This window comes from Gigantopelta aegis, chromosome 10, assembly GCF_016097555.1.
Source record: "Gigantopelta aegis isolate Gae_Host chromosome 10, Gae_host_genome, whole genome shotgun sequence".
Lineage (NCBI taxonomy): Eukaryota > Metazoa > Mollusca > Gastropoda > Neomphalida > Peltospiridae > Gigantopelta > Gigantopelta aegis.
The window spans coordinates 80,736,911-80,762,489 of record NC_054708.1 but is presented as its reverse complement, the minus strand read 5'-3'; the positions used below and the strand labels follow the sequence as shown (position 1 = coordinate 80,762,489).

The 25,579-nt window shown below is 37.0% G+C and overlaps 2 protein-coding genes across 2 annotated transcripts in view; both read right to left on the bottom strand.

Annotated features, from left to right (window-relative positions):
* Positions 1–5,237: 5,237 nt before the first annotated feature.
* Positions 5,238–11,200, bottom strand: LOC121383846. The gene is made up of 5 exons (XM_041513943.1): positions 11,056–11,200; positions 9,721–9,792; positions 8,471–8,554; positions 7,230–7,374; positions 5,238–5,641 (listed from the first exon to the last, which is right to left on the bottom strand). The coding sequence occupies exons 1-5, from the start codon at positions 11,198–11,200 to the stop codon at positions 5,524–5,526; spliced, it is 564 nt and encodes a 187-aa protein (XP_041369877.1). The 3' UTR covers positions 5,238–5,523.
* A 612-nt stretch (positions 11,201–11,812) lies between these two features.
* The window catches only part of LOC121383845 (complement C3-like), a gene marked incomplete at its 5' end in the record, with an annotated part of 58,134 nt that continues 44,367 nt past the window's right edge, over positions 11,813–25,579 (bottom strand). Inside the window, 6 exons of the mRNA XM_041513942.1 lie at positions 11,813–11,956; positions 12,467–12,538; positions 16,472–16,559; positions 17,798–17,941; positions 22,948–23,087; positions 23,563–23,721. Of these exons, the coding sequence (XP_041369876.1) occupies positions 11,813–11,956; positions 12,467–12,538; positions 16,472–16,559; positions 17,798–17,941; positions 22,948–23,087; positions 23,563–23,721 (747 nt within the window). The remainder of the gene's footprint in view (positions 11,957–12,466; positions 12,539–16,471; positions 16,560–17,797; positions 17,942–22,947; positions 23,088–23,562; positions 23,722–25,579) is intronic.

Here is a 25,579-nt window from a genome sequence, read left to right as displayed (position 1 = left end):
AGTGTCTCAATAACTATTGTAGTGTCTCAATAAACTATTGTAGTGTTTCAATAACTATTGTAGTATCTCAATATCTATGTTTGTATTGACGTACACTTTATTATTTCTTCAAATGGCCAAACGAAACTTGAAATAATTCGGCCAAAGTTCGTTCTAAATGTACTTATATGTATAATGATTTATATTTAAAGGAACAGACCCTAGTTTTTAAACACTAAGGCATAGTTTGTACTATTCGAGCCGTTCGTGATCACTGAAATCAAACATTACTTACATTTTACTGTTTAGATTATCCATTTCCGTACAACTGAAGTGTTTCTAGTCATCCTGGTGTTTCTAATACTACAAAATGCTTTTTTTTTGTTTAAACGCACGTGCGTTTGAGCAGTAACAGTTATGGAGTCGTATTTTTAGTCTATGTTTAAGGGTATTTCAACATGACAGACTCTTGTTTCATTCTGTTGCATCCAAATGTGTTACAGGTTTGTAAATTAAGTGTCCATTTTTACGGGTTGAAACTAGCTCTAGGTGAAAAATATGCCTACGTTTAAAAACCTAGGGTCTGCCCCTTTACACAACGGTAGTAAGATAGTATTTTATAAAACAGCAAAAGTAGAATGTGTGTTTATTTTGTTATTTTGTATGTAACATTTCGTCCACACACGATTCTTAATTATAAATATTTAATAGTAAAAAAATAATGTGATACAAGTATTCAAACGATTTTCTGCTGATTAGTCCTAAAAGGCTTGGTGTAACCAGAGGCATGTTCAGAAAGACTGGTTTGTGCACGAGTAACGTTACGTTGATGTAAGAAGACGATGGTACCAATAAAATAGAACGCGAGCACTCGGCCTCCTGAAAACGTCTCGTCTTCTGTTCTCAACACGGACTAAATAAATTTGCATACATTTCCTCAACGCACTAAATATGTCTGTGTTTACTTATTGTCCGAACCAAATTGTTAACAACTACAAAAAATTACTCTCCTACCTTTAATTGCCGTTAGATTTCCTCCAAAGTTTGTCCAGACACAAATCGCAAAAAAACCACTACAAATATACAGATTCCACACACGAGACTGCAACGATTTCGCCGATATGGTCTTTGCTGAGATTGCATAGGGAAAAATACATTCAGTTTTCTGCCGTCTGCCATGTTGCTTGTTTATGGAATACTCTTCAAGAGGGGTGAAAGCCTCCAAAGTATGTGACAAAATTAATATGAAATCAGTGATCTCTAGTGGTATCATTAAAATAATAATAATAATAAAAAATAATAATAATAAATAATATGACGTCATCACGTTTGTTTTTATATCATAACATGTTATGACGTTGTTAGATTAAGTCCTATCCTTTCACCCCTCTTGAAAAATATTCCATAAAAAGTCAAAATGGCAGCTGACTCAAAATTACATGCATTTTGCCCTATGCGCTCTCAGCGAAGTCGATATAGGTAACATAGTTATCATCTGGTATGTGGAATCTGTGTCATTGTAATGGTTTTTTCAAGATTTGTGTCTGGACAAACTTTGGAGGAAATCTAACGGCAATTAAAGGTAGTGTTTAACAATTTGGTTCGGACAATAAGTAAACACAGACATATTTAGTGCGTTGAGGAAATGTATGCAAATTTATTTAGTCCGTGGACGAAATGTACGGTAAATTAATGAGGAAAACATTTAGTGGATGAATCATCTAAACATAATATTTGTTTGTGGACGAAATGCCTCGAGATTTTTTACCGGACTAATGTTTGGTAGACGAATCGTTCGTGGACGAAATGTCCAGGGTACGACCCAGGTGTCATAGGTGTCAATTTTAATACTCTCGTTTTAGTTTCGTGGCTCTTACAACCGATATCCCTCAAGAATTGTTGTTAAATAGAGAATATTACACGAGTTTCAGTTTAATACCATTTTCTAATGTACTCGTTCATGAAAATGGTATTAAACTGAAAGGAGTGTAGTATTTTATTTAGTACTTACTTATAATTGTTGCTTAGAATTCATCAAACAAAAGTAACCATTCAGAGCAGCTGGTGCTTGGGTGTCAGCATAGGTCCCGCCCACATTCTGACATTTGGATTTCACAAATAGTTTATTCGATGAAGGTTTTAAAACTGCTTCGTGTTACTGAGAGTAAAATCTACCTTAAGTTCAGACAGCCGGTTTTTGCTAACGTTTGCGAACTATTTTGACTGTGTGTTGTTGTTTGTTTTTTTTGTTTTTTACATGAATAAACCAGTTTGCCAGACGTTTTTCTGCTTAGCATGGCTGAACTGCACAGCTTCCAGTAAAAAATGTACAAAATCTTACGTCACATTGTGTTAGTGTACTGTTGGCCAATCGCATTAGCGTTTATAACCCAGCTTCGTTAAGGAACACGGTTTCTTACACACCCGTTGGTGAAAAGGAAGGAAGGAAATGTTTTATTTAACGACGCACTCAACACATTTTATTTACGGCTATATGGCGTCAGACATATAGTTAAGGACCACACAGGTATTGAGAGAGGAAACCCGCTGTCACCACTTCATGGGCTACTCTTTTCGATTAGCAGCAAGGGATCTTTTATATGTGGGATCACAGACAGGATAGTACATACCACGGCCTTTATTACACCAGTTATGGAGCACTGGCTGGAGCGAGAAATAGCGCAATGGGGCCACCGACAGGGATCCTAGACCGACCGCTTTACCACTGGGCTACGTTCATGTGTCTGTGACGCGCAAGTCAGCTACAAGTTCAAAGGGTTATAAATATCTTTTAGTCAAAAACGTTGTTAAAATTTGCTTAAAACCTGGTTTTTTGAGGATATGTATGAATATACTCACATGAAATAAGGCTCCGTTTTGCGCTTCATTATAGATGTAGATTTACACGTTTACGTATGTATTGGTACATTAAATTAGTATATGGTTTGGATTATATTTATGTAATGTGTAAACTGAATATGATTTTAAAATATTTCGCATATATTTTGAAAATATTATACTCTATTCATTGTATGTTATGCTGCCGATAGCATTAGGCCAGATTTATAATATTAAGTATATATTAATCTCCATAGCGTAACTCTATCCTGCACGAAGGAGCCGGTGTAAGTCGGCCTCTGCGCCCATGGCAGGCGTGCGCTACAACAACTTGCTGTGAATGTGCCTATAGTATACCTGACCTGCATAAATCCGAGGTGCATGGACACTCTACCGAAGAGCCCTGTGTTTGATTCTAGAGTTCAATCCAACTCCAAATGTTCAAAACAATTTTTGGAAAACGAACGCATAAAAGTGGCTCATATGAAATCACTGCCATTGACTACCATAGAACTGAATTTTATGTACCCGCTTTCCGTTTTCAGCGACCGCACCGCGCCAAAAATAGCATATTTGGAAAACAGACCTGAAACGACCACGTTATTTAGTATTCTCCAACTATGGGCGGGATGTAGCTAAGACGTAAAGCGCTCGCCTGATGCGCGGACGGTCTAGGGTCGATCATCGTCGGTGGGCCCATTTGACTATTTCTCGTTCCAGCCAGTGTAACACGACTTGTATATCAAAGGCCGTGGTACGTGCTATCCTGACTGTGGGATGGTGCATATTAAAAAAAACCTTGTGTACTAATAGAAAAATGTAGTGGGTTTCCTTTCCAAAACTATATGTCAAAATTACCAAATGTTTCACATCCAATAGCCGATGATTAATAAATCAATGTGCTCTAATAGTGTCGTTAAACAAAACAAACTTAACTAAAATTACTATATAACCATATGCTATCTGAACTGTCACTTCTATAATGTAAAGTTTTCCCTGGCCCTTCAGCGCATAAATGTCAGCATATACATGTTATTTCCACAGTTGATTTAAACTTCCACCGACTGTCCACCCTTTCGTATTGTGACGACCAAGACGTGTTCAACGTCGGACCACAGACACTGACGAGAGCGAGATCTCGTCACGAGGTCACAGTGATGACGAGATGTTGAGAGGTCACAATGTAAACACTTACAGGGCAAGTGTGGACTGGGCCACCGTCCATGCTATTTGCTGAATAGGGTAGGGTGGGAGAAACGTGCAGTCTAAGTGTTTACTTCGACCTCTTGTGTTAGGAGATGAAGCCAGCCCTTGAACAACATCCATATATATACACACACACACACACAGATGAGATCTCACTTCTCTTCGTATCTACACGATGGCATACGCCAAATAACTCCATTATATCATAAGGTTAAAGTTTATTTTGTTTAACGACACCACTAGCATCAGAGCACATTTATTTATTAACCATATGCTTAGAGAAAACCCGCTATATATTTCATTAAGTAACAAGGGATCTTTTATATGCACCATCCCACAGACAAGATAGAGCAGACCACAACCACTGATATACCAGTCGTGGTGCATAGGCTAGAAAAGAGAGTTTGCGCGTTGCCGACAGACAAGTTGATGCAACTTGCGAAATGACAAACACAACACGATATCCAGGACATTCTAAACGCACGTGTGACGTGAGAAAACAAAAGCTAAAATTGTTGGTTTTGTTCATTTATTTTATTTACCACAAGAACATACATTTCCATAACTTTTCCAAAGCCCCAAGTCAAAAACAAACAAATATGATTTTTAAAGGTTTTTAGGATCCTGAAGTGTATGCTGGTAAATTTCCAAAATTGTCAAAGATTGTTTCAAATGTGTAGGAAATGTGTCAAGCTATAAGCTAGGAAGATGCGAACATGCTAGAAAGCTCCACGGTCATACCCCTTATTCCAGATAGTTTGTCTTTACGCTTGATATGGTGCGCTTTTACATGCTTTTATTGGATTATTTTCTTACACTTCATAGGCATCGGAAGTTGATGACAACTGGAAGGGATGAGGAAGTTACATATTAATTTAATTTTCACAAAAGGGGACAAGGAATACTTTATCTTCAGATTTGGGGTGATGATGGGGACAGCGTCTCCTACACAGACATCCGCTTCCGACGCCTATGCACTTAAGGTGTTTTTTAAGATTTAAAATGCCACCTATTTATTACCCATATGGTTAAAATATCTGGGTACATACGACAGAATACGTACCACTAGAATACCAAGTGGAACGTAACACTTCGACGTCATCGATTGGCGCACTACTACTTAACAGGAATGTCAACCAAACGAGTTGAGTTATATAAATTAAGATCGACTATGGGTAATAAATAGGATATTAAACTTGCAACCATTTGGTATCATGTTTATATCACTCGTGAAATAATGTTCATTGTCACTCGCTAAAGCTCGTGTGACAACTGAAATTATTTCACTCGGAACATAAACCTGATACGAAATGGAAGCTCGTTTAATATCCTATAATTGTAAACCGCAGTTGTTGTTGGCGCTTGATTTGGCTTGAGTGTGTGTTGCTTTAATTATTTTTAAAAATATATTTTCTTTTTGTTTTTATAGGGGGTTGGGGTATGTTTTTAATTTCTTCTTCTTTATTTGAAAATTGATGCGCTGGTAGGTCAATCCTTGACTCAGTGGCATCCACGTTGTGTTTTGATGCTTGGTAAGTTGATGCGTTTCTCGAGTTTGGCGAAATCCTCGTGTATGTCGCCCATCACAAACGAGTCCTCATCAATCCAGTAGTGAAACCTGGATGGGAAAACAGAGAAAAGAATAACTTAATATTTGATAACATCAGTTTGAGTTAAGTCACTTCTACTCCCACTTGTAATGCTAGGGTTCAGGCTGTCAGCTGTTAAGACGAAGTTGGCCAACGACGGTTACATTGTACTTTCTCCAACTCCCGACATTTGACGTGTGCATCAGATAAACAACTAATACGTTATACGACGAGAATCGAGTTGTAAGAGCGATCAGGCTAGCAAATGGATAGTCGTAGAAGTCGTGATAGCAAAAGATTGGCCAACTTTGTGTTGATAGTTAGTAGTCTGAGACTAGCATTAGTCTCCGATGACCGTCAACATCATCATCATCAACATCATCGTTGTCATCATCTCCCCTGGGTTGTCACGCCATGACCAGAAGCGGTCCGGCCCTTATAAGGGCCCTATGGGCAACCTAGGGAAACACCCAGCATCATAGAGGTTTATAATTAACGAGCTACTCTCAATTCACTAATATCAAAACCTATATTAGCTCGGCCATTTATCTTTCGACCGACCGTTCAAAATTGCGCCAAACTTCCTCAGTCAAAATTGCGCACCTTTTCTCTTTGGCATTAACGACTCCATTCAAAATTCCATAGCACCACCACCACCCCACCCACCATGCTACCGATTCGATCGGGCTGCTGGTGCACCCTTGCACCTGCCAGTGCAGGCGGTCCCTCCTCTCCCCTCCCCCCACCTTTCCTGTCATGGACGGAAGAGCCGGCCAAGGCCGGCTCTTGTGCCCACGACAGGCGTGCGCTACAACAGCTTGTTCTGAATGTGCACGTAAAACTCTATGACCTAACCTGACCTGACCTGTCATCATCATCACGAGCATCATCATCATAATCACCACCACCACCATCATCATAATCACCACCACCACCACCACTATTATAATCATTACTACCACCAACATCATCGTCATCACAATCATCACCACCACCACCACCATCATTACAATCATCACTACCACCAAACAACAACAACATCATCATCATCGTCACCACCACCACCACCTATATCATCATCATAATCATCATCTTCACCATCACAATAATGATCATAAAAGTTTCTATTCAAACAGTTTTAGACTTTCATAAGTCTACATTGCTGTATGATATTTTTGTTGTATTTTGTCTTCATTTATACACCGGCAAGACGTAGCCCAGTGGTACAGCGCTCGCTCGATGCGCGGTCGGTGTGGGATCGATCCCCGTCGGTGGGCCCATTGGGCTATTTCTCGTACCAGCCAGTGCATCAAAGGCCGTGGTATGTACTACCCTATTTGTGGGATGGTGCATATAAAAGATCCCTTGCTGCTAATCGAAAAGAGTAGCCAGTGATGTGGCGACAGCGGGTTTCCTCTCTCAATATCTGTGTGGTCCTTAACCATATGTCCGACGCCACATAACCGTAAATAAAATGTGTTGAGTGCGTCGTTAAATAAAACATTTCCTTCATTTATGCACAAGGTGAGAATTAAATTAAAATTCCAGTTTGTTTATTTGTTTATCTGTCTGTCATCATCGTTAAGGAACATTCCTTTGTTTCCTATCAATACTCACGTGGATGAACCATCTTTCTTTCTTCGTGGGTAGACCTGTGTCCCCATCACCCAGTAGGTCTGCCCTTGCTGGAATTTCGGACAGTGACACGACCTCTTGGTGAATATCTGCACCGTACTGTTAATCAGCACTTGGTCTTCCGAACCTGGCGACATGCTATAAACATAAACTACTTCATACAAAACAACTGTTTTCACCCCATAAATCATATTTTCAACTGTATGGTGAATTTTCGAATACGATTAAATTTTTGTGTCAACAACTGACGTGTGTAAACTTTATGTTCTCGAATAAAAATATGGTTTTCATACATTATGAGTTGACTTAGTATTCGAAAAACACAATGAAATTGTCTATTTATTATATACATATTTCCTCTTTTTTTTATAGTAACAACAAAAAAATCAAGACGAAAACCACGTGACGCCAGGATATATTTATGCAATGTTTTTACAGAAATCTTACATGATCACAGCATTGACGTTAGCGATTATTAATGGCTGTTAAATTAATAGATATTTAACAATACTGGAGGAAGATTCATTGGTCAGATGAAAGTCGCTTTTTTCTCCACGTGACAGATGGAAAACAACGCGTGTCTAAAGGCAACCAAATGCCACCTATGCTGCCAACAACATCTAGGAAACCATTCCATTTGGCGATGGTGCGCGGATGCGTTTCTTATTATTGCAAGTTCGATCTAGTCACTGTTCAAGGCAATCTCAATACGCCAAGATATCAGAGGGACATCCTGGAAACCATTGTCGTCCCTCACTTTGACAACCATGCTTTGGCCACGAGGCCAGTGTTTATGGACGACAATGCTAGACCCCATCGAACTCGTGCAGTAGTGGATTTCCTACAGCGAAATGCAAACACAACCATCCCTTGGTCTGTAAGAAGCCCTGACCTCAATTCGATTGAGCACTTGTGGGACATTCTTGGTCGTACGTCAGAGACATCCCCCAGTCTAACATTTAGCAGTTTTGACAGCAGCATTGCACCAGGAATGGCTGGTGATCCCCAGACACAGACCCAAAAGAATTGCCATGGCAACACAGTCACAGACAGGGAAACAAACACAGGCAACATAAGCAGCCAGTCAGTCAGTAATTTAATGTTGTTCTTTCATTCGTCCGTTCTGTCATTATTTCGCTTATTCACTCGATCATTCTTTTGGATACAATTTAGACAGGCGGTCAAATAATTAATAATGATAAATTAAGCTAATTGAAACTTACACTGTTTCTTCACTTCTAACGCTGTAGACATCAATACTTTCGTCGTATCTTTATTTTGTACGTCGTAAGCCTCAACTTTGAAAACTGTCAGAGAAATACAACAATTATTAATCTCCTACCAGTCCAACCGAGTGGCACTATAGGTTTTCTCTCCCTTCTGTCTGTCTGTCTGTCCCACATATCGTTTTGCACAAAGTCAAGATAACGAGCTAAACTTGTGTACAGCTTTATCATATTCTGTCACAAATCATGTGTGTCTTTTATGGCGATTTACCCATTTTGTACACAGTTATGTCCCTTGAATTTAGTAGATATGAAAATGTGTTGGGGCCGGTAGAGGACATACATTGCTTTAGCAGTACTCCCAGAATGCTTGTTTGTAAAGAAAACAATCCATATAGATCATATTAAGCAGTGATGCGAAAGAAAGAAATGTTTTATTAAGGGATGCACTCGACACATTTTATTTATGGTTATATGGCGTCAGACATATGGTTAATGACCACACAGATATTGAGAGAGGAAACCCGCTGTCGCCACTTCATGGGCTACTCTTTTCGATTAGCAGCAAGGGATCTTTTATATGCACAGACAGGGTAATACATACCACGGCATTTGATATACTAGTTGTGGTGCACTGGCTGGAACGAGAAATAACCCAATGGGCCCACCGATGGGAATTGATCCCAGACGGATCGCGCATCGAGCGAGCGCTGTACCACTGGGCTAGGTCCCGCCCCGTGCAGTGACGCGTTTCATACATATTTGTTTCGGGGCGAGATGCAGCTCATCTGGTAGAGCGCTCATCTCAGATGCTTTTGTCATAGGATTGTCGATGGACCCATTCTCTGATTGGATATCTTCCTGCCACAACTAGTGCCACACGACTGATATATCAAAAGCCGTGGTATGTGCTGTCCTGTCTGTGGTAAAGTGCATATATAGATCCCTTACTGCTAATGGAATAATGTTGTGGGTTTCCTCTGAAGCCAACGCACCACGATTACCAAATGTATGGCACCCAACAGCTGATGATTCAACCTGATTGAAATCAGCTCCACTGGCCTATACCTAGTACAGAAATGGCCAAGTGTAAATGTACACTTGGCCATTTCTGTTATTTATACCCAGTGTACAATAATTCCTCATATGCTGAGCAAAATGAAAATGCTGAATACAAGACCTCTACTCTTTTTGTTGTTTTCCTTCTTTATTTGACTTACATTTAAAGATGATCCATCAATTCTTACCATATTTCGCATTTCTGACTGCATGCTTAATCTTGAACAGACTAGTACTGGGACTGCATCCAGAACATTTACCTGCACAAGTAATTAAAGGAAAACTATCACCGAACAGTTCATAATATATACAGTTATGTCATGACATGTATTATATTGTAAGTACACATTTACAATTAAAATATTCTGACTACTGATATTTAGTAATATGTCCCTATACTGTAATATGATGAAATATATTTACAGTAAACCTATTTTGTTATAAACTAGTATGTATAAATATGTATTCAGTGTTGTGTAACATCCTCTTGTAAACAGTCTTGTCACAATCTGCTACATACACGTTCCTTTTACGCCGTTGCGCATTAAAGCTCTAGGAGGACGTTATGTTCAATGTTAAATTTGTATTTAAATTTTCAAAATTTAACAAAACAATTTTAACTTTTCGAAATATCTCTATTTGTTTGTGAAGACTGACCCTGAGAATCATTGTACTTTCAAATTTTCAATAATACATTTATATTTAAATCTCGAAATTTAATAACTAATTCAAAAATTCACAATTTTCGAAACATCTCTTTCTTATTTTGTTAAGGCTGCCGCAGAGGATCATAGTACCAAGTTCAGAACAATCCAATTAAACCTTTTTCTGTTTAATTTCTATATACATTTTTAAAATTTAAGAAATTTGGCTCGAAACAAAGATAGGATCAGTTATTAAATCAAATATTCAAGATGTTTTGCTGGGTATCCCTAGTCAAAGCATTTTAATAAATCATCTCATTGTTATACTGAAAAGATACATATATAGTTGTAAACATAAAGAAAAACTACCAAAATGTATGGAAGCTCTTAGTTTTATAAGATATTATTGTATTTTAGGGTACAATAAAGAGCGCTTCACAGAAAAATGGGGCATTTTACCTCTTTAAAATTAATACTTTAAATAATAATAACAATAAGTCCATCAATTCCACTTAGTTTATTTATACGCTAATGGAAACATCCTTTCAGCTGGAGATAAAACATTTCCTTAATTTTCTTATATTTATTAAGATTTTCAAAATTTAATTTACAAAAATAATTGACGGACGGAGTGGACAGATGACGGACGAACACCGGAGAAATAGGTATTAGAAAAGCTCCACTGATGAACGTCATAGCATATCCCTCTGACCCCCCCCCCCCCCCCCCCCCCCCCCCCCCCCCAGTTTCCATGGTCCTGGTATTCCCTTCCTTTTTATATTAAGTAGTGTGTACAGCCACCGATTATACAATGTACTGGGTTGTCGTTAAATACACATTCCTTTCATCTGCTATGTTTACAAGAGTTATATAAATTACCCGAAACACACTGACAGTCTCCTCTGTACTGGCCAGGCTCCAAGTTAGAACACACTACTGACAAACTGACGTCATTGCCCGTGTCGTACTGTTTGGTACAAGAGTGAACTAAAATAACATTCAAAGTCACTAAAATCAGAAGCATAATAACTAAAATCAGAATCATAATAGCTAAAATCAGAATCATAATATCTAAAATCAGGATCATGATAGCTAAAATCAGAGTTCTAATAACGAAATCGTTTAATCATAATAACAGTATACCAAAATCAAAATCACAACAGCTATATCATAATCATAATAGCTAAAATCAGAGTTATGTTGATTATTAAATCTCAAAAGGATTCTTCATACATTTGTATGTCCTTTCGTCCATCCGTCCATCCTCTCATCTATCGATCTAACCATTCAATCACATTCCTAACCCCCCCCCCCATCTCTCTTTCTCTGTGTGTGTCTCCCCGTCTCTGTCTGTCTGTCTCTCTCTCTCTCTCTGTGTCTCCCTGTCTCTCTCTCTCTCTCTCTCTGTCTCTCTCTCTCTCCTCTCTCTCTCTCTCTCTCTCTCTCTCTCTCTCTCTGTCTCCCTGTCTCTGTTTGTGTGTGTGTCTCTCTGTCTCTGTCTCTCTCTCTATGTGTGTCCCGTCTCTGTCTGTCTCTCTCTCTCTTTCTCTGTCTGTCTGTCTGTCTTTCTTCCCCCCCCTCTCTCTCTCCTCTCTGCTTCCTCTCTTCTCTCTCTCTCTCTCTCTCGTTCCTCTCTCTATCTCTCTCTCTCTCTCATCTCTCGTCTTCGCTCGGATGATCGTCTAGGATCTCGGATGATGATGGTCGCTGGATGCAGTCCTTGTACTTCATGCTTCTTCTTAATACGGAATCCAAAATTAAGTTTGTCCGAGGTGCTCACCTTTAAAATGCATTAACAAGTCATGTAAAGTTCGTTTACGTTAATAAAAGGAAACCCGTGTATGGGCTAGCAATTCTGCAGTGAATAATGCTAACACGTATACAAATCATATTAAATTTTAAACCCATACTAACGTTCATAACAATTTTTACGAAACATTCCAGTATATATATATATATATATAGATATATATATATATATATATATATAATATATAAAGTATTTTTTGGGTAGTCCAATGTTTTTAACATGATTACTATGAGAACATTGCGAACTTAGGTAAAGGCGACACCACAACATATGAATGCCTCGTATGGCCGATTTGAACAAGAAAATCTAAAACAATAGGGTCAGTCTTTTCTTCTAGGTTTTAGGGCTGGTGCCTAGTATGACAGAGATTTCTTTTAGATCTTATCTGGAACACAGCCATTGATTTTTAATATAAAACGTTCTCTTTTTTAATGAAATTAACAATTAGTACTGTTGGCATAGTGCCAGTTATAGTCTTACTTGTCTTACGGTCACAGTGACCTTCGCCTTCTTCTCGTCGAACGTGGCAAACATAATGTCACCCCCAGTCATCTACAATTAGGAGGAAGTGTTTTGGTTGATTTATATTATTAACGTAATTCATTTGGAAATTCCTAAATCTCAATTTTAAATTAAATAATATTGTTTATATCTAATTCCATTGAAAATGCACTAGTCAGATTTGTGGTTGTTCAGAGGATATGTGAAGAAATAATAAAATATTTAACTGGATGTATTCTGTTAGTCAATAAACAACTGTATACAAAGGTTAAGGTTATTGTGCATTTTATAGCAAAGTCACACCTGCGATAGCAATAACCACTGATGTGTTTACAATGGAGGTCAGTATATGTTAGTAAAAGTAAACGTTTTTTTTTGTTTAACTACACCACTAGAGCACATTGATATATTAATCATTGGCTATTGGATGTCAAACATTTGGTAATTCTGACTCGTAGTCAACAGAGGAAACCCGCTTCATTTTGTTAATGCATCACGGGATCTTTTATATGCACTTTCCCACAGATAGGATAGCATATACCACGGTATTTGACCAGCACTGGGTATATGTTAGTGCTACGGTTGGAAATAACTAAAAATAATATTTGTTTAATGACACCCAGCACATGCCTTATGGCGTCTTAAACATATGGAGCCGAGTTTACAAAGCTTGTTTTAGATAACTACATGTTTTCACAATGCTTAATGAAACACCAGCGTTTAAGACAAACAGGCTTTGTAACTTTGTCCCAAGACTATTTTGACGTGTGATTGAGAGAAAGTTACGTGTAAACTCGCTGCTGCCACATGGGCTTATCCTTATGATAAAGCAACAAGAGATGTTTTATACTCACTTCAATTTCACACAGACAGGTCAGTACACCAGTCGATAGGCATGGTTGGGATGCGGGGGTTGGGGTGTGTGTGGGGAGGGCACGAATCCATTGAAAGAGATCGAACCAGCGTACCATTGACCTACACCCCCCCCCCCACCACCACCACCACCACCACCACTGGTAGGGTTGGTCACAAGGCTATGATACAGGGCCGTACCTCTCATTTGCTAGTGCCTCCCAACTTGAGGACGAAGATGTATTTTTTTTTCTTATTCCATGTAAATAAAGATAAAAATATGGCTTGTGTCCCCACTAAAGTGTGTTCCCCTTCCACTAGAGGGTATCCACCTCCAGATATCGTCTCTACGTATACGGGCCTGCAAGCTACACAATCCGCACATATAATGACGTTCAACAATATGGCTTTATTAATCGTTATTAATCATCGGCTACTGGAAAAGTAAGACGTTTATTATATATAACGTCACCACTGCTAAATTAAACATCGCCTATTGGATGTCAAACATTTGGAAATTTTGACTCTTGGTCTTGAGAGGAAACTCGCCACACGGTTCCACCAACAGCAAGGGATCTTTTACATGTATTATCCCACAGAAAGGTCATCTATTACCACGAACGTGGATATACCAGTCGTAGGGAACCAAAAGGTATTGGAAACAACACACAGAGAATGGGTCCACCGTGGGGATTGGACCGTTTGACCCAAGCACCTTAGCAAAGCACATTTTTGTAGTGGGGGGGGGGGGGGGGGGGGGAGATGGGGGAAGCTGATTTTTGCCCGAATTAACTGAAAATACCCGAGTCTGGATAACAACATTTGTTCATATTAGCATTACTGCCAAAGAGCTATATGTAGAGTTGCAAACGACTCACTACACCGGCCTCGGTGGTGTCGTGGCTAATCCATCGGACATAAGGCTGGTGGGTACAGGGTTCGCAGCCCGGTACCGGCACAACCCAGAGTGAGTTTGGGGGTTTTTTTTGGTTTAAAAAAAAAAAAAAAAAATTATTCACCACCAAATATACAGCATACATAAAGCAAATAATAAACATACATATAAGAGAAGCATACATAAATAATAAAAACAACAAAAACAACAACAAACATGTTATAATAATGGTCTCCCATTTATATATACTAGTATATATCAATATATTTCCTGTGGAAAAGAAAAAAGGTATATACCGATGATCAACTTGTAATTAGTTATAAACCAAAAACATACAATAATATATATTTTATACAATTAATTTTGTCCAAATATTCCATTTTCCCTCAAATTTAGTTATCCTGTTATTTATTGTAGCAATATATTTATCTATATAATAATACATGTTCAGATTGTTCTGGAATCCAGTTAACGTTATTTTTTTACTTTTGCATTTTGACTTATATATGTATTGTTTCGCAATTAGAAGTATTAAATTGACAATATTATCTTTTTTAGAATAATTAGGATTGCCTAATTTAATTGTTTGTGCATTTATTTGGAGTCTAATTTTAGTTTTCAAGAATATCCAGTTGATAACAGTATTCCAGAATGCTTGAACATGTTTACATAACCAAAAAAGGTGCATTAAATCTTCACTAAACGTATGACAAAATTCACATTTATCTGGGTTTTTAATACCATATATAACCAAATGCTTATTTGTTGTTAAAATAAATAAAAATATCTTGTATTGAAAGTAACGGAGCCCTGTGTCGGTGGTTAGCTTGATAGGGATAAGATATACATTTTCCCACCATTTGTCACAGAGGTCAATATCAAAAATATGATTCCATTTTATTTGTGCGTTTATTTTGTATTTAGATGTGTGTTCATTTATGCACTCTTTGTAGAAATTTTTACAAACGTTTGTTTTAAGAAGTTCTTTCAAACAATTAGGTATTATTGGCATTTCTAATGTTACTAATTCTGTATATATAACCAATTTATAATATTTTTTGATTGCTAAAATCAAACCGTTGTAGACTGTAAATGGCGGTATGAGGTCATATTTCATACCAAATTCATCATATGTGAGCCAACTGGTATTATTAAACAGATCTTTTAAAAACAAAATTCCTTTATTTGCCCATGTCTTGTAATAAACATATTCATTATTGATTTTAATAAAAGAGTTATACCAAATTGGTAAGTTTAGTATGTTTGTTTTATCAGTTGTAGATTCATATTTTTCTAAAAATATTGACCATATAAATAATACATTTTTCCAAAACGGATTTGTGCATACCTCTGCTTTTGCCTTGTTGTAAGCTGACCCAAAAGTTAATAGTAATTCCTCTTTAGACTGTAAACAATTACTCAATAAACAGGCAATGTCTTAGTTTAAATATATAGTTTTCATCCACGATATTTTTTGGGCATTACAAAATATTTTAACATCTATTGCTCTTAAGCCACCATTTTGGTAATCTCGAATTAATGTTTTTCTAGCAATTTTATCAGGCTTTTTATTCCAAATAAACTGAAAGAAATAAGTTTCTAATTTTTTAAAGAAAGCATCTGTTGGGTTTGGGAGTGAAGAAAATAGATAAACAAATTTTGATAAAGCCAGACTTTTGATTGCAGCAATTTTTCCTAATGCTGACAAAGAACGTTTTGACCATTGTTCGAGTAACTTTTTAACTTCTTTTAGCTTTCTATTATAATTCAGTTCTTGCATTTGATACAGATTAGAAGAAGAGAAATGGACACCAAGAAGTGAGTTTTAACGACTCAATGAGTAGGTATAAGACCACTACGCCCTTTTCTTTCCCACTTAACAACTAACCCACTGTCCTGGACAGACAGCCCAGATAGCTGAGGTGTGTGCCCAGGACAGTGTGCTTGAACCTTAATTGGATATAAGCACGAAAATAAGTTGAAATGAAATGAAATGATTCACAACACATTTTTAGATGGATTACGAATAATAGTGTGGACAGAATTATTGCAATACATGGTGAAGAGGTCTCAGGTAAGCTCATTTTGTCTGATATATCTCCATCTCTTTTGCTCGAATTTGAGGATTTGTTCTGCGACACACCCACACTACCCCCGCCCCTATCTCGTACGTTTATGGCCGAGCACTTTACCAACTGAAATTGATCTCCCCAGCTAATGACGAGGTGGAAGAATACCTGCTGTAGGTCACACATGACGGGTTCATATCCGGTCAACATGTTCGCCTCGATCACCGTCCGGCCGTGGTCGTAGTCACCGCTGTATCTGAAACAAGTCGCAGTCGATCACAAAGAACAAGTTAAAGTTTGTTTTGTTTAACGACATCACTAGAATATTTTGATTTATTAACGATCTGTTGCAAAAAACATATTTTATTGTACAAAGAACAAAAGAAATGGGCACAAGTTTGACAACTTACGAGGCCCTCTTCTATATTCATACACTATACTTGGCGACCTATATTACATAGCTGTAAATATAAACTACATGTATACAATCAAGGATAACCAGTGGAAGGAAATGTATTATAACCATCGGTTATTGGATATATCAAGAAAGTTAAAGTTTGTTTTTGTTTAACGACACCACTAGAGCACATTGATTTATTAATCATCAGATACTGGATATAAAAAAAAGTTAGAAGTTTGTTTTTGTTTAACGACACATTCGGTAATTTTGACATATAGTCTTAGAGAAGAAGCCCACTACATTTTTTCATTGGTAGCAAAGGATGTTTTACATATGCACCATCCCACAGACAGGATAGCATATTCCACAGCCTTTGATATACCAGTCGCGATGCACTGGCTGGAACGACAAATAGCTCAATGGGCCCACAGACGGGGATCGATGATCCTAAACCGACCGCGCATCGAGCGAGCATTTCACCACTGGGCTACGTTCCTCCACGGATATCAAGGAAACAGAGCTCTCCATTACAATCGAAACTGCAGACAAAGAGACAGAGTATTTCCAGGATATATCTCTTAAGTAATTAGTAAAGTAACTGTAAAACTAATTAATAATAATAAAAATATATATGCACCATTTAAACTATTGGTAGATATTTTTTGTTAAATGGTCACTATATATCCAAGATGACTGAAAAAAATGGAAACATTGATTTTTGTGTTTCTATTCTTAGAATAAAATGTTTCCAAAGAAGAAAACCCTCCACAAAAAAACAGGAAAAACAAACAAACAACAAAACAACTCAACCCCGGAAAACTGTCCGAGCTAGGGTGGTGGTAGTGTTCTGGCCATACCCCTCCCCTATTACACACATTTCTATCTCAATTTTACAAAACATTTACAATGATAGAAAATAGTATTTAAAATGGTCCAGAATGGACTTAACAACACCGTCACTTGATCCACTGCTGTCAGTCCATTGGACATAGAAAATACCCACTGTGGCCGCTATCACCCCTCAGGTCGAGCTCCCTAACCACTTAACCTTTCCTTCTAGTCTACAAAAAAATTACAATAAACTGATCTCGAACCTGATAGATATTTTTAGACAGCGCTGAATCCCGCTATACGAGATGCCTTCCTTTGGCGAATCCTCCACTTTACACGGTGGTCGCTTACGCTCACATCCAATGTCGCACATAGAACACAGGTTAAAATCACCAGATAAAGGCAAACTGCAAGGGAAAAACGCTTGTCACCAGAACCGTACTATTTTGAATATATCTCTTGGAAAGTAATGCTTGGCACACACTTATCAAGTAATTCGACAGTCGCATCGGCGTTAATCGATAGGTGTGTGCAGGGGAAACTATTTACGGTATGGATGGCCGGATGGACGGTTAGCAAGTCTTTCAGTTCCACATTCCTGCATGTTTTATGTAAAGGTTCATATAGACTGAATATATGCGATGCGTGCGTCTGAAAAACCCGCATGCAGCCAGATTATTGTAGGCCTATATGATGTATACAATATGTCCAAAGCGCAAGCCCCAGACACATCAGACCTAACAGTCGGAACGCACGCACGCGCCGCATCCAGTCCATATGAGCCTTTACACGGGAAAAGGAATTGTGGTGCGTTTAGGAAACCGAGGACTCGCAGATGCTGGTGAAGCGATTCGTTATAAAGACAGTATACTGAATTACATAAAATACCCGGCCTTCTATTTCTTGTAGATTTTGAGAAAGTATTTGATTCGTTATCTTGGTCTTTTATTAATAAAGCATTGGGTATATTTAATTTTAAAACATCTATAAAAAGTTGGATTGAAACATTCTACAAAAACTCAATGTCTAGAATCATACAAAATGGTTATCACTCAGACTCTTTTAAGCTGCAAAGGGGATGCAGGCAAGGAGATCCTCTCTCACCATATATTGTCATAATCTGCGCTGAAATTTTAAGTATTTTGGTAAGAACCAACAAAAGTATTAAAGGTATCACCATTGATGGCACTGAATATTTAATATCACAATATGCTGATGACACTACTTTTATTCTTGATGGATCTTCTGAGTCTCTGAAGAGTACAATGACAGTTCTTGACTATTTCGCTCAAATTTTTGGCCTAAAAGTAAACTACACTAAATCTAAAGCAAAAAGTATTCTAAAGATGTTTACCATCATACTCGCTGGATGTTAGAATGGGGTGTAAACCAATTTATTCTGCTTGGCATAAACTTTACATTAAATATAAATAAAATCTTAATATCTAATTTTGACTCTAAAATCAAGCAAATACAGAACCTGATAAAAAATTTGATCATTTAGAAAGCTTACAGCATTAGGAAGAATTACAATTCTCAAAACTTTAATAATACCTAAAATCACGTACTTATTAATATCATTACCAAATCCACCATAATACATTATAGAAGATTTAAATAAAATGTTTTTCAAATTTATTTGGCTAAATAAACCCGAAAGAATTAAGCGAGATATATTAAGACAAGATTACAAATATAGTGGTTTAAAAATGTCAAATATACATCATATTATTACCTCTTTAAAATCGTCTTGGATGAGAAGACTTTTCCTAAACAACACAAAATGGGTAAATTTATTTAAGTCAACCACCGGTCTGACTACAAAAGATCTTATTCATGGAGATTATTTCATTACATTAAAGCAGAAAAATATCCAAAATAGGTTTTGGAAATATGTACTTATCAGCTGGCTGTTAATACAGAAAAACCAAAATCTTAAAAATACAGAAGATATACAAGGACTAAATATTTGGTACAATACAAAAATACTAAAAGACAATAAACCATTTGTGTATATTAATTATATAAACAAAGAGATTTTGTTCATAAATGACTTACTTGATGATGAAAGAAACATTTTTGATTATATTACTTTTAAAGGAAGATATGACCTAAAGACAAACTTTTTAAATTACGCATCGCTAGTGAATGCTGTAAAATCTTTCTTACACTCATTACAAAACATTAGCAATACAACATTTACCCCTACAAAAAGACCTATATTACCTTTTAAAATGAAAATTATGCTAAATGAAAACACGAGAAGTAAAGATTTGTACAATATTTTAAATAATAAATATGTAATACCAAAGACACAAACAAAATATGCATCTAAGGGTTTAACATATGATTGTTGTATGTGGGAAAAGTGTTATGCTCTACCCTTCAAATGTGTGAAAGATACAACCCTGTTATGGTTTCAGTATCGATTGCTCCATCGGATTTTAGCTACAAATTGTTTCTTACAGGGATACACTATGTAGATTCAAATAAGTGTAGTTTTTGTAAAAATGTCCCTGAAACCTTACGACACTTGTTTTATGATTGCGATAAAATAAAATATATATGGAATTCATTGGAAGAATGGATATTTGAAAAAATGGACGTTAGAATTTCTCTGAATAAGCATACAGTTATGTTTGGTATGATAAACAGTGATATGAACCAAGTAATTAACTGGTTAATAATCAATATAAAACACCACATTTATAGTATGAAAATTCTAAACAACAGTCTTAATTTTAATGTTATAAAAAAGAAATTGCAAAACAAATTTCAAATAGAAAGATATATTTATTTTAAAAATTGTGAGTATCAAATATTCGACGAACGTTGGGGAAAGTGGCTTGACCTTTTTAGTGCTGATGGGCCTACATAAAATTCTAAATATATCTTTTTATAAGGCTAGTAACCTTTTCTTTCTTTATAGTCTTTGCTTTAAAAAAACAAAAACAAAAAAACCAATAAACAAAAACCCCAACAACTTTGTAACTTGTTTGGAAAAAAAAAAAAAAAAAAAACCCAACTGTTTTCCATACTTCTTTTTGAAGCTCGCCTATTTTTACCATACTTCATTCATATTTCTAGGATACCAAGTGATGTTCTTACTACATTAGACACCCACTTAAAGCAGTTATTTAAAAAAAACCCAAAACATTTGGGTGTTGATAGACAAACCTTTCCTTTCTATCCTTTCTTTCCCTTTTCCCTTTCTTTTCTCCCCTCTATGCTCGTTTTATCTATCCATTTTGACCCTCAGATCATTAAAAAAATATATATATGGATATGCTTGTGCAATATAGACGACAAATGAAATGAATGTAACTACCATATGTATCATATATGTATGTATGTATGTATGTATGTGCCCGTATATGTATGTATATGTGTGTATGTGTGTACAGGTATATGTATGTGCATGTACAATGTATATGTATGTATATGTGTATGTGTATGTCTATGTATATGTATGTATGTGTGTATGTATATATATGTATGTGTGTATGTGTGTGTGTATGTATCTATATGTATGTGTATGTGTGCATACATGTATATATGAAATATGTTATAATTTTATTATTATTGTACATTTGTAAGACGATGACTCAAGGCATCCCAACCTTGACATTGGCAGTGATCTGGGGTAATAAAGTTTTTAAAAAATAAAAAAATACGAGGCGACACAAGGCCTCGTCCTGTGAAACACTCGTCTGAGATTGTTTGATACAAAACGACGGCTTTCAAGACCTACTATGGATACCTACAGTGAAGAATGGTCGGTAAGTTCTCATTTCAGTCACATTCTCTTTCAGATCACTTTGTAAACTCGATGATTATTATTTGATTAAAACTTGTGATCCTAGTTCTTGACTTGTACTTCCCCCACCCTGAACAAAATTAATTAAGTAAGCAGTTTATGATCGACATGGTATATTTTGTAATTGCACTAGCAATGAGATAGATAGACAGCCCAGCACAACAACATATCGGCTATTGGGTGTCATTTTTTGGTATTGATGTTGATCGTCAGTTTATTTATATTTTTACTATTGATGATCAACATCAGTACGAAAACAAATCAAGTTAAAACACAGTTTAAAAAGCTCTGCAAAAGTATAAGTATCACAGGTAAGTATGTGCAAAAGTATAAGTATCACAGGCAAGTATATTAAAATTTTGAATAAAAATTAGTATCTCGTAGAAACTTCAAGATAAGTTTAGGGTGAAATGATTCCATCACATTTTGTCTACCAAATATATCTTTCCTCGTCGGTCCAAGATACACTGACAATGTTCACACTCAGGTGGAGGATCCTTGTTTATAACAAATGCATGATTAAAATGTGTATTACTGATGCGACCATTTCATCCTTCCCGCTTCGTCTGTAGGAGAACTGCCACTCACCCAGGAATGGTTTTACAGAATAAAGCTTGTTCGCATTAGCACCGTTCCAATCATCTTGCCAAGTCGAAGATATATATTGGTAGATAGCATGTTTGAGATCAATGTAAGGCACACCAACCCTGGAATGAGGCAAATCCAAAGCAGACCCCTGATATACCAGTTTGGCTGAGAACCCAACAAAATACAATATTTTTTATTAGCGATAGATACCTTTCGTACAAACGACCCAATTAAGCTTGGAGATACGAAATTGAGTCTGTAAATATAATATATTTGGATTCAGTAGAATCCCTAATTTGGTTTTGGGTTTATTTAGTGGTGCCACCCACAATGGTAGGCAGCAACCATATGTATGTCATGAAATCTTATGGGGCGACAGGAAACTATATAGCGTGATGGTGGGGAACGCGCGCGCGCGTGTATGTGTGTGTGGGGGGGGGGGGGGGGCATTACCTCCATGGCCAACCCTCTGGCTATGCCAGTGTATTCTTGTTCAGTTTATGGTACTGACATTTTAAGGTATTCTGGCACAGACATGTTTGTGTGATATATTATTGGTATTGTTAAAATAAATCGACAAAGAATCAGAAAGATGATTTATGGGAAAACCCAATATGTTTCTTAATTTTTAATAGCTAGTATATATATATATATATATATATATATATATATATATATATATATATATATATATAGATAGATAGATAGATAGATAGATATATATATATATATATATATATATATATATATATATATATATATATATATATATATATATATATATATATATATAGATAGATATATATAGATATACATACATACATACATACATACATACATACATACATACATACATATACGCTTTTTGTTTAGTGCAAAATGTATTTGGAACTACAACAAATAACAGAACAACTAAAATCACTTTGAATTTGCCAAATTGGTGACTTAAATCGTGAAAAAGGCTATAACTCTCTTGTTTTCTAATATTGCCTATAACTGCAGCAATACCTTGCTAAGTAGCACTGGACTGTCATGTTAAACCGACAGTCTGCCTCTTCATCCACGTATTGGTTGTATTTAGCATGCACGTGCATCTGACCCAGACCCTCGCCTCTAGTAAACACGTGCAGAATGGAGACCGGTGGAACCTAGAATGGTCAAACAAAAGCACATTCTATTAGAGTGAGTCACATACTGAAGTGGGATGAGGGGGAGAAGGGTACTTAAATGGAAATATCAAACTAATGAAAAAACTGTTCAAAGATATAAGAGCTGTCTTGAATTGAATATTCGTTTTGCTATTTAAAACAGATGGACATGGGGAGGTTTTTGCGCATAACGCAATGGAAGACGATGATGCCTAACAAATTGTTGGCGAGCGCTCAGCCTACTGAACATGCCAATGTTTTGTGAATTGTGGTACCGTTCAAATTGTCTGCGAGCGTTCAGCCTCCTGAAACATGCCAATGTTTTATGTCAATGTTTTGTGAATTGTGGTACAGTTCAAACTGTCTGCGAGCGCTCAGCCTCCTGAATATGCAAATGTTTTATTAATTTCCCGATATATCCAAATAACCCACAACACATGACATAAAACTGGAATTATTTAAACGAATGCGTTACCTCTGGCACGGACTTGATGGAGAGCGCTGTTTCGTCGTCGAACTCGAGTGACTGTGTGAAGTTCTCGGCAGTGTTGCTGATAACCAGCTGGAGACTCGTGTTCTGGATGTTCTTGTACTCTCGATACTTGGCCAGCGCCAGGGTGGCCACTGCCGTGTCCTGTCAACACGGACACACATTGTAATGTCTTTATACAGACTCGTGTGAGAGGGTCGGTTGTATTTATGAGAGATTGTGTCTGTGTATGTATGTGTTACACAGACTCGTGCGAGAGGGTCGGTTGTGTTTAGGAGAGATTGTGTCTGTGTATGTATGTGTTATACAGACTCGCGTGAGAGGGTCGGTTGTGTTTATCAGAGATTGTGTCTGTGTATGTGTGTGTTATACAGACTCGTGTGAGAGGGTCGGCTGTGTTTAGGAGAGATTGTGTCTGTGTATGTATGTGTTATACAGACTCGTGTGAGAGGGTCGGATGTGTTTATCAGAGATTGTGTCTGTGTATGTATGTGTTATACAGACTCGTGTGAGAGGGTCGGCTGTGTTTAGGAGAGATTGTGTCTGTGTATGTATGTGTTATACAGACTCGTGTGAGAGGGTCGGCTGTGTTTAGGAGAGATTGTGTCTGTGTATGTATGTGTTATACAGACTCGTGTGAGAGGGTCGGCTGTGTTTAGGAGAGATTCTGTCTGTGTATGTATGTGTTATACAGACTCGTGTGAGAGGGTCGGTTGTGTTTATCAGAGATTCTGTCTGTGTATGTATGTGTTACACAGACTCGTGTCAGAGGGTCGGCTGTGTTTAGGAGAGATTGTGTCTGTGTATGTATGTGTTATACACACTCGTGTGAGAGGGTCGGTTGTGTTTATCAGAGATTGTGTCTGTGTATGTATGTGTTATACAGACTCGCGTGAGAGGGTCGGTTGTGTTTATCAGTGTGTCACGGGGATTCTATAATTCCCGTAACTGAATAAAACACGATTATCAAAATATCTCTCCTAACTGTATATCTATTAGATCTCTCTGTAACAGGCTGTTAAACCCTAGTATGGCTCGTCTCTAGGTATGATCAGAGATACGATCTTATAAAGTATATATTAATATAGCACGTTAGTTCTCTAGAAACACAACAAAAACATAATACACTTTGGAATCTGTATTAATCTACGCTGACAAATGTACAGCCGTAGTAGTTAATTAATAACAACAATAATAACAACCCAGAACTGATCACTTAATTAGTTAATCTCTAGGTGTCTAGTTACACAATATGCGAATCACTTCACCGTTACACAACACCCACGCGTGTGATAATTGAGAAACGCTTCCAGGAGAAGTTAATTAATAAAGGAATTACAACACCATTCCTAACTGGTTAATTTTTAATTAACCCTACTACTCGTTCAGTACGTGTGATAATTTAGGAACGCTTCCAGGGGAACTTAATTAATAAAGGAATTACAGCTCTATTCCTAACGGGTTAATTTTTAATTACCCCTAACTACTCATTCAGTAACCTTGTAACACAGAATTAATACTAGTACCGATCACAATAAAGACAATAACCTACAGTGTACCTAGGTCCGCTAGGATGACTGGCTAAGCTTTATATTACCAAATACTCATATAATGTTAGAACAAGAAGTCTACGATTTACTTCGTCAGATGACCGAAGACACTGTTTAAAGAATATTGGTATAATACAGTATTAAAATATTTAAAAGTCACATCAATCACATCAAGGTTATACACAGAGCAGAAATAATATATTTACCAGTCCAAACGGACAACGTTCCCCCTGGACGCCTTCCAAAAGTTTCTCCTCGATATCTCTAAAACACTAGCTATTTATTATAAATCAGAATTCGCCTGGGGGTACAAGGCGGTACCTCCCCCTATCATCTCATATTCCAACTCTACTAGAGTCGGTATATTTCTCTCTGATCGTCAGACTTACTGACGCCATCGTCGCCAAATCACGGTTGTAAAAACCGCACTCGCAGAGGTATTACGTAACTAC

Bases quoted from the DNA above. Each gene is read 5' to 3' on its own strand.
- LOC121383846 (XM_041513943.1), bottom strand. From the start codon at position 11,200: ATGCTTCTGATTTTAGTGACTTTGAATGTTATTTTAGTTCACTCTTGT. The intron at 8,555-9,720 runs GTAAGAATTGAT...TTTCTCTGACAG, and splicing joins AGTCAGAAATGCGAAATATG to TTTTCAAAGTTGAGGCTTAC. The intron at 7,375-8,470 runs GTAAGTTTCAAT...GCATGTCGCCAG, and splicing joins GTTAGAAGTGAAGAAACAGT to GTTCGGAAGACCAAGTGCTG.